General features: G+C 34.9%; 3 protein-coding genes across 3 annotated transcripts; 1 reads left to right on the top strand and 2 right to left on the bottom strand.

Annotated features, from left to right (window-relative positions):
• Positions 1–3,290: 3,290 nt before the first annotated feature.
• Positions 3,291–5,657, bottom strand: LOC120199562 (ATP synthase subunit delta', mitochondrial-like). Its single transcript, XM_039200600.1, has 2 exons — positions 5,294–5,657; positions 3,291–3,742 (listed from the first exon to the last, which is right to left on the bottom strand). The coding sequence occupies exons 1-2, from the start codon at positions 5,555–5,557 to the stop codon at positions 3,398–3,400; spliced, it is 609 nt and encodes a 202-aa protein (XP_039056531.1). The 5' UTR covers positions 5,558–5,657; the 3' UTR covers positions 3,291–3,397.
• A 1,300-nt stretch (positions 5,658–6,957) lies between these two features.
• LOC120199437 lies at positions 6,958–7,479 on the bottom strand. The gene has a single exon (XM_039200515.1). The coding sequence runs from the start codon at positions 7,387–7,389 to the stop codon at positions 6,958–6,960; it is 432 nt and encodes a 143-aa protein (XP_039056446.1). The 5' UTR covers positions 7,390–7,479.
• A 1,619-nt stretch (positions 7,480–9,098) lies between these two features.
• LOC120199558 (pheophytinase, chloroplastic-like) lies at positions 9,099–11,958 on the top strand. The gene is made up of 6 exons (XM_039200596.1): positions 9,099–9,210; positions 9,465–10,230; positions 10,491–10,717; positions 10,956–11,147; positions 11,258–11,414; positions 11,636–11,958. The coding sequence occupies exons 2-6, from the start codon at positions 9,481–9,483 to the stop codon at positions 11,888–11,890; spliced, it is 1,581 nt and encodes a 526-aa protein (XP_039056527.1). The 5' UTR covers positions 9,099–9,210; positions 9,465–9,480; the 3' UTR covers positions 11,891–11,958.
• The last annotated feature ends 477 nt before the right edge of the window (positions 11,959–12,435 follow it).

Here is a 12,435-nt window from a genome sequence, read left to right as displayed (position 1 = left end):
TGAATGTATTTTTTAAAGAAATATAGTGAATCTCGTTTGGAATCAACAATTTATGTTTGCACCCATTTGAAAAAGAGGTTCACATCATTTAAAGAGGATGTCACCTTGTTATATACAACTAAAAGGTCACAATTCAGCCACTTAGGACACAACCTTTTTTTAGCCGACTTAACAAAATAACATTGCCTCAATTTTCATGGAATGTATTTTTTAAAATGATCAAGCACGAAAATCACACATACCCAATTTCAACAATATGCATCAAAATTATTATTCAAATTCTTAATTAAGGCCAAAAAAAGATAATTATTGAATCACCAAATTATTTCCCTAGACTCTAATTATGAATAAGGATAATTAATGATAGTGTCTAGGCATCAAAACAAAGGACAATTAAAACCAATTAATAAATAATGTGAGTTTAATGACACTAATTATTTAACTTAAATCCAATTATCCATCAATAAATAATTTTAAAAAAACTGGTCGATCATGGTAATCAAAACCCTAATTAAAAGATACATGCCAATTACACCAAATTGAATCGATTTATGCTTTAATTTCAAATTAAAAACTTAGAGATTGTTTGTTTACTTCATAATAATTAAGCGCTGAATGATTCAAATACTGAATAATTCAGAAGCTCTGAATGGTTTGGCTCTGAATGTGACATGTTGTTTGATAACTGGCTCTGAATGATTAAGAATGTACTTCTGTGCTGAACCATTCAACACTGCTTTATTGAATCAATCAGCACTGAATCATTCAGAGGTGTGAAACAAACGCGTTGAATGCTAAACGGTTCAATATTCAGAGCTGAATAGTTCCATTAAGAGTCAAATAAACATCCCCTTATACTCAAAATAAGGGTCAAAACGTGAAATTCCAAAGCCATTAATGGTAGCTTCTATTCCATGCAAATCAACTATGGAAGTCAAAATTACAAAGTACGTACCGAGTATAATTCAACTAATCAAAAGTAATCTTTAACAAAGTCATTGAAATTTGATGACCAATTATGCACAGTAGCCATGTTAAACTCCAGTCGGATAAGCAAGGAAGTAAATCATTAAGCCACGCGTTTCAAAATCAAATTGAAAGCATTAAAGAAACAATCATGTAATTGAAGGCATAGTCGATTTGATCGATATCATCATTCAAATGTCAGATCGGAACAAAGATCTTGACTAAACTAATCGAGCGATTAAAGCCACGAGTATTACCTTCTCCTAGACTGGAAATTCGTCGTTGAACATTAGTTCGCCTGAGATTTGAAGGTTCGCTTGTCATTTTGATGTTTTGGCTTTTTACTTCTCTTAATTCACGGAGCTTTTTTCGTTCTCTTTTCGCATATTCCTCTTCTCAAAGATTTGTACAACATTTGCTACTGTAAATATTTTTTTTTCTATTGAAAATTTAATTTCGCTACCTAAAATGGAATCTTTCCGATATTAACATTTATAGTAGAAAAAATAATATTTTAGGTAATATCCGATATTAATATTTTCGATAGAAAAAATAACATTTTAGGTAGCGCTCTACTGGAAATGTTAAAAAAAATATTAACATTTTCGATAGTGCATTTTCTTAGTCTTGTATTAGGCTGCCTTTCCTTAGACATCTCTAATTTTTCATCCCAATTTTTTATCCTTTTTACAAGGTGTGAAAATGAGTTTAAATAGAGATGTATGAGAGCTGACGGTGAGAGTCCAAATTTTATTGGACTATTGGGAAAGTTGAATTGTAGTGGGATATTAGATTTCATGGGATAAGGTTGTTGTTAGTTTAAAAGATGAGGTGGTGGAAGAGTCCTCCTAATAGAAGAACCCTTGTTAATTTTTTTTCTTCTATTTTTTTGAAAAAAATTAAAAAACAAATGAGCAAGGTTTCCTTTTGATTTTGGGTTGTGTAATATATATGGGTCTAAGTATTAAGCCCGGACAAAATTTATGATTAGAAGATTGTTTAAGATTTTAATTCATGTTTGATCCATATTCTCTTTTAAGGGGTATAACATCTTATTAGAGATTAAGATTGTTTAACATTTTGTGCAAAAATAATTCAAGAGTCACATTAATTTTTTAAAAAAAGCACAAGAACCTCAAATACCATTTTATCTTTTTAAAATATATAGTTTTTCAAATTGATCAATGTAACACACGGCACCACCACTGTTATTAATTTTGAAATGTTTGTTGACATGGACCACTAAAGTGATGACATGTTTCATACTAATTAATTTGGAGCAATTATATATATATATATATTATTCAACTGTATAAATGAGTCTTTTAATTATTCAATTACAAATATATTTGAAAATAAATAATTTATTTTTACGTTAAATAATATAATATAATATTGGTAGTGCTTTATGAAAATTAAATTAAATCAAAATATAAAAGATCTCATATTCCACTAGAACCAAAAGTATGTGCAATTTTAACCCTTGTCCCATTTTGAATAGGTCACGATAATTAGTAGTAGTAGATTAGTAGTAAGGGAGTTAGATATTTTAAAGTGCAAAAAGAAGGAAAAAAAGGCCAATATTTTGGTTGTAAGGGATAGTCCTAAGGATGGAACAAACATACCGTAAATCCTTGGCAAGTACACGACATGCAATACCAATAATTTTAAGAGTAAAATACACAAATGATCCCTTGACCACAAATGCATTGTTTAATTAAATCCTTTTACTATTAAAAATTATATAATGATCTATCAACTATAGCATGTTACTTTGTTGAATCCCTCGACTATTAAAAGTTACGGAATAGCCATCCAATTATTCATATGTTACAAACTCATCATTTTACATTAAAAAATTAATGATCGTTTAAATTGGACGTTAACCTGCTGACTGCAACATGATAAAATATGATCACAAAACCATTTGAGTTGAATATTATTTTTGAGATTCTGAGATCAAATTCTACCATATCTCAGTCAACAGGTTGACATCTAACTCAAAAAATTACAATTTTTAATGAAAAAATGACGAGCTTAAAACATATGAATACTCTAATGACTATTTTATAACTTTTAAACGTCATGAAACTCAACAAAACATCTTATAGTAAGGTGAACATTTGTGTACTATAATACCCTAATTTTAACTACACTGCATTATCTATTTGCCATTTAAACCGTGGAATTTTGCATTATATATAAAACATCTAACATTCATGAATCAGTTGTTTCCGCCACTGCAAACCTGGTGAAACCCATTGAAGATTATTTCATATTGGGTAAACGTGCAAACATAGAAATAGAAGGAAAGAACAACATACTGAGAACAATATCTGGAACCATGAGATAAATCTATGCATCAATGGTGCAGGTTTAAGGAAGAGAAATCGGACAAACAACTAATCAACAAACGTAGTGGCATATGACACTAGCCTGTGAGGGCAGAGTTGAGTGCACTATGCACATCAACTCCAATTTGGGTTTCAGCTTTCTCCAAGTCGGTTGTGGCAGAGCTCAGCTTCGAGGTGAACTCTGCCAGCCCTTTCTGAACAAGATTTGCATCAAGTCGATCAAGTGGCACGGCCTCCACAGCTATTATATCAGCAAAGGAGTTGGCATGGATGAAAACAAAACCACTACTGACGAAATACTTTGTCACTTCATTTCCTTCGTGCACTGATAAAACACCGGGTTTCAGTTCTGCAATTGTTGCTACATGTCCCGGAAGAACACCCATCTGCCCAGTTGTGGCTGGTACTATAACCATGTCAATCTGGGAAACCGATAATTTATTAGGCAAGAATCCAGATAATTTGCAAGAGTTTGTCTATGAGTTTTGCCATTAGCCCATTACTTTCCTTCAAATATTCACTGTTTTTCTAGACCAAGCTTATGGCAAAGGCACCATGAAGATCTGCATTTCTATTTCTATTTTCATTGGCTTAAAATTCAATGGAACAACTTATCATCTCCCGCCGAACCCACACCAAAACCAAAAACGAGTAGAACATAAATAACACCATTCCTCATACCTCTCTCTCTTACTCTCTGTTTCCATTTATCTCTCAAGTGGTCCCGTGGGTCAAGGGCAGTACACTGAATTGTTAATTCATTATTTCACCATTGCTCAAACTTCAATAAGAATAATCACCTAATTCTATGCGCAAAAAGGTAGTATCTATACAAGAAAATTAATAGTAAATTTTGTTGCTTGAGTGACTCAAGTTTAAAAGAAGGGCTAGATATGACCAGATTTACTTTTTGAGAATAATATTCACTGGTGGGTTGTAGTGTTGGAACCTACTGAACGGAATAAAGATGGAATGGAAGAAAAATGTTCGGAATACTGAAATCAAATCACAGCAAGGATTAGCAAAGTTGATCAAGTATCAGCATTAGCACAAAAATGAATGATAGAAACGCAGTTGTTCTTGTAGTTAGGAGCAGTCCTTTAGAATTGCACTTCCCACACTAACCGATCAATATTTATTAGCTGAAATCAATTGTCTTTGGTGCAATTTATGAAAGGTTCCATTCAATGAACAAAATTCAGAGCAAGGCAAATGCTTATGAAAATAAAATATTTATAGCATAATAAGGAACAGTCGAACAGAAAATGTCAACGGATAGGCATTATCATTATCATAGAGTAATAGTAACTGAAATTCATCTGTTACTGTTTTCGCTGAATTACCAGCAACAATCTGACTAAAAGCAAATCCGGCTTTCCAATCACAAATGTTCTATGTATGAGTGGAAACCTAGAAATATCTTAACGAAAAAGAGTGGAAATGCACGAGTTAAAGAATAAAGCATATGCTAACAAAAAGAAAACCATTCACTCTCTATTTGTTTACTCAAGGATTTGAGGACAACAGACTTATCAATGTCGCTGCACTTCTAAGTGCCATTTCTATCGATATCACAATCAATTAAGTCTGATATGATCATTATCTTCTTTATAGAAAAGCAGTAGCGAAACCAGCAAGAACAAGAGACAACAGATACGAAAAAAAATCTCAAACGTTTCTTTTGGGATTTAGTGACGCAGCTAATAAAAGCCTAGAAGACATCCTATTCTCAGTTTCTGAAAACTAAATGAAAATCAACAAAGGCAATATGAATACACTCTAAATGGCAGTGCTATACTACAATTGTCTGTCTTCTAGGGATTTCAATTTTTCCTCAGAATCAGTAACCCGATGAAAAGATGCATTAACATAAAGATTTGACCTTCGCCTTTAATCAGAGAATAGCATAAAATATTCATTCCCGCACTCCTAATCCCAGAAAACAGAATCCAAAACAAAACCCAAAAATCTACCTCTTTGGTGGCCAACTCAGAAGCATAAGGAAGGACGAAATTGACAGTGAGCTTGGAAGGAATGGAGGAAGGAGTAGGGGGACGAGGCTGCATGAAAGACAGAGGAGTTTTGGGAGGGTCCATATTGGGGATCACTTTATTCCACGCATCCGCGAACGCGGCATCAGCTGTCTGATCAGCCGCTGACAGATCGGTAGAGAAGGCTCGAGTCCTCGCCGCTAAAATGGGCCGACGGGCCAATAGTCTCGATGCTTGACGCAACATTGTCGGATTGGTTTGGGGGTGATCGCTCGGCTCTCGCAGGGTCGGAGACGGTGTGGGAGAATTAGGTCTTTCAGTCTCTTTCTTCGTATTTCTGATGCGAAAAAAAAGTTGTACGATCATCTCTTAGGTAAAATATCCGAACCGTTGCGTATCGGCCGATCCCATGGTTTGTAAAATACACGATTGGTCCTTCAGTTATTATTATATCTCTATTTTGAGTCACAAAACCATTTTTATTTAGGATAAAATATACAAATGATCCCTCAACTATATGATGTTACTTTGTTGAGTCCTCCGACTATCAAAAGTTTCAATATACTCCTCCAATTGTTATTTTGTTGAGTTTTTCAATTATTAAAAGTTACAAATGGTCACATGACTATTTATATTCATCATTTTTCGTTAAAATATTGACTACAATCTATTTTGACGTTAATATACTATCTGAGATATGATAAATTTGATCCCAGAATCTCAAACGATTGTTGCATCTCATACAATATATTAACATTCAGATCATATTGTCGATAATTTTTAACATAAAATGACGAGTTTGGAAAATAATGAATACTTAGGTGACGGTTTTATAACTTTTAATAATCAAAAGGATTCAACAAAGCGTCATCCGATAGTCAAAGGATCATTTTGTAACTTTTAATAGTCAAAAGGCTTAATAAAGTAGTATCCTATAGTTAAGGGATCATTTGTGTAATTTACGCTTTTATTTAATTTCTAATATTTACACAACAACATGGGTTATGGAATGCTATAATTAAGAGCGAGCAAGTTCGGTTCAAATTAAAAACTTGATTTTTATTTTCTATTCGAATTGAATTACTTTGATTAATGACTTATAAATTCGATTAGGTTTTAAATATTTTTAAATTCGAATAACTCAACAATTTTTTTTGTAATTAATATATTGATTATTAGATTTACGTCAAATCTCTCAATTATATATATATATATATATTACATATGAAAATATACGAAGAAATAAATATTATTATATATAAACTCTTATTTAGTTCAATACTTAATATATCAATGGACCTTTTTTCCATTTTCTTAAGTTTTTTAATTTTATTCATGTTCAAAAAAAATTTAAAATAATATCTAATAATGGCGTAGTATTTTAACAATTAACAATACGGCATTCACATAATAAAATATTGCCAATGTTATGCACCACAATATAGTGTTAATTACTTAATCATAATTTAATTAATTATAAATTGAAATACCATGTAAATTTCAGATCACAGTGATAAAAAGAACTAAATAATCAAACTAAAAAAAGTATCTAAATTGAGAATAAATATATTAAATTTTAATTCAATTTAAAATCTTTATAATAATACTAAAACCATTCTTTAATATTCGGTAACCATTCTTTAATATTAAATTTCTGATGAGGACGGTTCATCGGACGAGTCCCGATGATAATGAACACTACGATCCGAATTAAACTTCTCGGATCTCGATCTGAAAAGATCCGAAAGGAACGAGAACCTGTTTTTCTTTTTGTAAGACCTGACAGCTTCAAAATCGCCTCTGGCTCCGGTGCCGTGGGTAGGCCCCACCTGAGGAGTGCTGTAAAACCGCTGGTGGTGGATCCAGTCGGCACCGTCGTCTTCAGATTTCCGTCTACTAACGTAAGGAGAAACAGACCGAGGTAAAATCAGCGGCGGTACGTCAGGTTTCCGAAGACTCTCGGCAGCGCGTGCTAATTGAGCTTGGGCGGCGAGGACCGCAAGAAGACGCTGCCGGAGACAAGTGGCGCAGACGCCGACACTGCTGCTAAGGTCAGTCAAAAGATCCTTGCACCTCATTTACTTCAAAAAAAAATTTACACACGCATAAATATATATTATGTACTAAAAAAAGAGAAAAAAACCTTTGGTTTTTATGCAAGTATAAACAGAGTGTACGTAGTCTTAGTATGAATGGCTATGACATGAGCGGGTTTTATGGGAAGAGACCGGATGAAGAAATAAAAAAATGGAATAGTGTGTCCTTTTTTCCAAGTGTTGGGAGAAGACAGAGTGTTTGGGGTTTATCTGTTGGGCTCCTCTTGATTCAGTAGGGAAAATGGAATTATGGAAGTTGTTGCCAAATGTACGGAGGGTCCTCTCCCAGCTGCAATTTAGTAATTAATCCGCCTATAATATTGGGCCAATTTTGCCGATGCTGGTTAGCTCGGGCCAAGCAAATGCTGTCCAGCATACTTTGGGCAAGCCGGTTAGTAATTCAATGGATCATATTACTAAATAGTGCAGAATTAAGACATTAGGAGAATTGAAGTAAAGAGAAGCCTATGTTGTTGTTTCCATACGAAATTGGGTTTCAATAATCTCTTTAACATTAACCCACTCTTTTTGATTTCGTCTATGTTCTTCGTAATAGTTAAATTTTAGAATGAATACCCACAATAACAGTAAGTCAAATAGATCATTCAAATGGATTAAAGTAGCTAGGGGTATTTATGAACCAAGTTTAAACAAACAAAGTTATATTCATGTTTGTTTGTTTATTTTTTAAGGTGTTCGTATTCGATTTGCGTTTGTTTGTCAATTTTTTTAAGGACTTCGTGTTCATGTTCGATTCGTGTTTGTTTAAATATTTAGTATAGTCTTCTTGCTCGTTTATTTATTTTTGAAGGTGTTCATGTTCATTTATTTATTGTTTACGAACATGTTCGCTTAATGTTCGTGAACGTGCTAATTTAACGTTCACAAACATGTTTGTTTATATATTCAATTTTTAGTTTTACCCTTTCATGCTAAAGAAAAACGGCACAATTACGTCATTAGTGTTTAAATTCTTTAAAATTCACAGTTTAAATTTTTAATTTTTATCATATGTTCAATTTAGTCACTACTATCGCCAATATTTAAAATGTGAAAAAAGGGAAAATAAAAATTGGATAAACGAACTTGTTCATGAACATAAATAAACGAGTCGATAAATGAGCTCATAAACGAGCTTGTTCATCGACATAAACGAACAAAACACACACCTGTTCGTGTTCGTTTGTTTATTAAATGAACATAAAAAAATTTATTCATACTCGTTTATTTAGTTTAACAAACTAACGTTATACGAACAATTAATCGAATAATATGTTAATTTATACCCCAAGTAGCTGCACAAAATTATTTCATTAAAAAGTATAGAAATCTTTATAGTCGTCGCCGGTATCTGCACCGCATCGTCCACCACCGACAAGATGCCGGTGAGCCATAGGGTCGTCGGAGGCGTCAAAAGTCCAAATCTATTGGTGGAGACAAGACAAGAACCACGGTTCATCCTACTTTTCAGAGTGGGCCAAGACGGCACAAGTTTGGACAGCGCAACGTTTGAAACGTGCAAGACTTGCCTAGTTTGCCCATTATGTATCCTACCTTTCTTTAATTTTAATTATTCTGGTTGAAATCCATGAAAAATACACAAATCTAAATGCGAATGGAAGTTTGAAAATATAACGTTGGAAGTTGATATTTATTGGGTTTTTTTAAGAAGGAGAAGCTTTGAAGCAACCTAATTTCCTGAATTTTCTTTATAGCTTCTCCTCTCTTCTTGGAAAAAGATTGTTACTCTTTTTTTTAAACACACTTGCAAAGCCCAATGATAATTATCTTCCAGAGTTAGAGGTATAAACACTTGCCTCTTCTTCCTTTTATTATTATTTTAAGAACAAACAAATATTTTTGCTGCGTCTGTTTCGTTAGTAACTTCGGAAGCTCTCTTTTTTTATTGAAGAGGAAATTATTCCCAGAAAAACTTGGCTTTTGGTTCTGTTTTGTTGCCATTTATTTAATGATTTTGAGCTCCTAGGTTATAGATCACTGTTTTGATTGTTATTTCTCTTATAGTAAAGTTAGCTTTTTTCTTGGAATAATCACAGAGCCAAGTTTCTAACCATGCAAGCCATCTCATACAATTCTCCCCCATGCTGTAATTTGAATCGGAGATTACTAGCAAAGAAAAGCTCAAGTAGACAGAAATTAAAGACCCCTTTGTGTAGAAAGCACAGAGTTTTATGCACTAGGGCTCTATCTAGAAGTGGCTCACTGGGATTATCCGATAAAGATCAGCTTTTTTCGAAGAATGTTTACAACGGGAAAGCTTCGAGGCCTTTCGAGGCTCTTGAAGGGGTTTACAATGTTGATTCAAAGGTTTTGAGCGGGAATTATGATGGTTATGTGATTGGTGGTGAAGACGAGGTTGGGGGGATGTCGAAAACCGGGGAGCCGGTGACCAAGGTTTTGATTCCGGGGCTGCCCGACGAGTCCAACGGCGAACGCGGTGCTCGAATAAGCAGTTGTTTCTGGGAGTGGAAACCCAAATTCAATGTGCATTATGAGAAATCGGGTTCCGAAAATTCGAATTCCCCGCCGGTGCTCTTCCTTCCCGGTTTCGGTGTCGGTTCTTTTCATTACGAGAATCAATTGAAGGATCTAGGTCGTGATTATCGGGTTTGGGCGATCGACTTTCTCGGGCAAGGCATGTCATTGCCTTTTGAAGACCCCACTTCCTCTTCTAAGGAGGAGGGTATTACTGAAGGGAAGGATTCGATGTGGGGATTTGGGGATAAAGCTGAACCATGGGCGACCGGTCTGGTTTATTCGATAGATTTATGGCAGGATCAGGTTCGACATTTCGTAGAAGAGGTACAATCACATATCAACTCTAATTCACACGTTTGCATACATGTTTATTCATGTTAGGGAAGTCATGTTCATATGTGAAAACTTGTTTCATCTCAATGTAGTTTTAATTTGTGCTGTCGCTAATCATTCCTGCATAATATTGTTTTTAATCTAGTGCTCTAGCTAACATGGCTTCAGGATTTTGTAATCGTATAACTCGTTAGTTTCAGATAAATTAAATGTAACGGAATCGATAAAAACCTAAGCTCTTTCTCTCGCAGGTCATCGGGGAACCAGTTTACATTGTAGGGAACTCGCTCGGAGGATTTGTTGCTCTATACATTGCAGCTCGCAATCCTGAATTAGTGAAGGGTGTTACACTACTTAATGCTACTCCATTTTGGGGATTTTTTCCAAATCCAATAAAATCTCCGAGGTTAGCGAGGATATTTTCGTGGTCAGGAATGTTTCCTCTACCGGAAAACGTTAGGAAGCTGACAGAATTTGTGTAAGTTCTTTTTCCTCCTTATTTCATGATATGGCCTTCTCACCATGTAAATTAACAGTCCATGACCGTGAAATGTTGTGTTTTTTTAAACACATAAATGTCACATACTAATAATTACCGTATTGCGGTTTCTACTCGGGAAAGAGATGAAGTGATCGTGCAATCGTTTTCTTCGCTTTCTTTACTTTAAATCTCTTCTTGCTCGTTCTTAACTTCTTTTTCCGCCATTTGATTTCAGTTGGCAAAAAATAAGTGATCCTGAAAGTATTGCGGACGTACTTAGACAGGTTTATGCAGATCATTCTATAAATGTTGACAAAGTCTTTTCTTGTATTCTCGAGACAACGCAACACCCTGCTGCTGCTGCATCGTTTGCTTCAATTATGCTTGCTCCTCAAGGAGAGCTGTCTTTCAAGGAGGCTTTATCGAGGTGGGTGGTATGAAATAGCTTGTATGGCCAAATCCATGCCTTCTATGAGGAAGACATACCTATCTGCTTTAAGTTATCGACTTCGTGCTTTTTTTTTTTTTTACTTTCAGGTGTCATATGAACGGTGTGCCTATTTGTCTCGTGTATGGAAAAGAAGACCCCTGGGTAACGCCTGTTTGGGGTCTTCAGGTGAAAAGGCAAGTTCCCGAAGTTCCGTACTATCAGATCAGCCCAGCCGGTCACTGCCCTCATGATGAAGTTCCTGAGGTATGTTATCACTGATAGGCTTGCTTTTCACATCTTACACCGACAACCATTCCTTTTGGCACATAAGAAATCGGTTACGAATTTGTCTTACTAGGATCCTGTAGTATTGTAACTTGTTTTTAAGTTTGTAAAGACAATATGACTGCAAATGTTAACGAAACCGTCGGGTTCGGAGATTAATTTTCTAATGCTTGTTATACTATGTTGCGGTATGCATGCAGGTGGTGAATTATTTGCTACGAGGGTGGATCAGGAATCTGGAATCGAAGGGTGCTGTTGCGTTGCCTATGCTCGATGACTCGGAAATGGAAAGCATACAGAGTAGCATCAGCAAGGACATGGAATTTGTGAGGGAAGGATCAAAAAAATCAGTGAAGGTGCGGTTTTTAGGATCCAAATTCTCACTCTGGAACTTGATAAGATCTTACTTTAAATCTGGGTTTGGGTTTGGCAAGCTAGAAACCAAATCAGCATAGCAGATGATGCAAATTTCAGCGTGTTTATAGTGACATGGTTGAATCGATGTATGATTAATTATTTGATATGTGATGATGGTTTGATAAAATCTTACCCCTTGCTCGGCTTGCATGCACAAAACGTGCGTTGAGAACGGCTGTCTGAAGGAACATCTCATTTTCGATACCACTTTCAATCCACAATTATCGCGTTGGAGAAATCGTGGTCTAATCCGACAGTAATTTCGACATGTTCTTCAACTGAACTCACATCATTAATGTTTTCCATTCACACACCTGACACCACCACCATACAAGAACCATGAAAAAAAAGGCTTCATTGTCTTGGTACGTAAAAAAATAATCAAAACGAAAATGAAATTAACGTAAAATGAGAGTTAAGAAGTAGCATGTGAAAACACAGCTAAATGTTATCGAACATGTCAAGTGAAGCATACGCAATCCATGGCATAATTACTGCTTAAAATATCTTGGGATTCCAATTTGGCGGGATTCTTTCTCCATCAAACATTTACCTCCCTTTCCAATCCCTTTTCTCCCCCGAT

The sequence above is a fragment of the Hibiscus syriacus genome, unplaced genomic scaffold (assembly GCF_006381635.1).
Source record: "Hibiscus syriacus cultivar Baekdansim isolate YM2019G1 unplaced genomic scaffold, ASM638163v2 tig00005459_pilon, whole genome shotgun sequence".
In the NCBI taxonomy this organism is placed as follows: domain Eukaryota; kingdom Viridiplantae; phylum Streptophyta; class Magnoliopsida; order Malvales; family Malvaceae; genus Hibiscus; species Hibiscus syriacus.
The sequence above is the reverse complement of the archived record's forward strand: the minus strand, read 5'-3'. Positions and strand labels throughout refer to the sequence as shown.

Coding starts and splice junctions, on each gene's coding strand:
- LOC120199437 (XM_039200515.1), bottom strand. CDS start 7,389: ATGAGGTGCAAGGATCTTTTGACTGACCTTAGCAGCAGTGTCGGCGTC.
- LOC120199562 (XM_039200600.1), bottom strand. CDS start 5,557: ATGTTGCGTCAAGCATCGAGACTATTGGCCCGTCGGCCCATTTTAGCG. Junction 3,743..5,293: donor CTGAGTTGGCCACCAAAGAG/GTAGATTTTTGG, acceptor TCGGTTTCCCAG/ATTGACATGGTTATAGTACC.
- LOC120199558 (XM_039200596.1), top strand. CDS start 9,481: ATGCAAGCCATCTCATACAATTCTCCCCCATGCTGTAATTTGAATCGG. Junction 11,148..11,257: donor TTCAAGGAGGCTTTATCGAG/GTGGGTGGTATG, acceptor TTTTACTTTCAG/GTGTCATATGAACGGTGTGC. Junction 11,415..11,635: donor CTCATGATGAAGTTCCTGAG/GTATGTTATCAC, acceptor GTATGCATGCAG/GTGGTGAATTATTTGCTACG.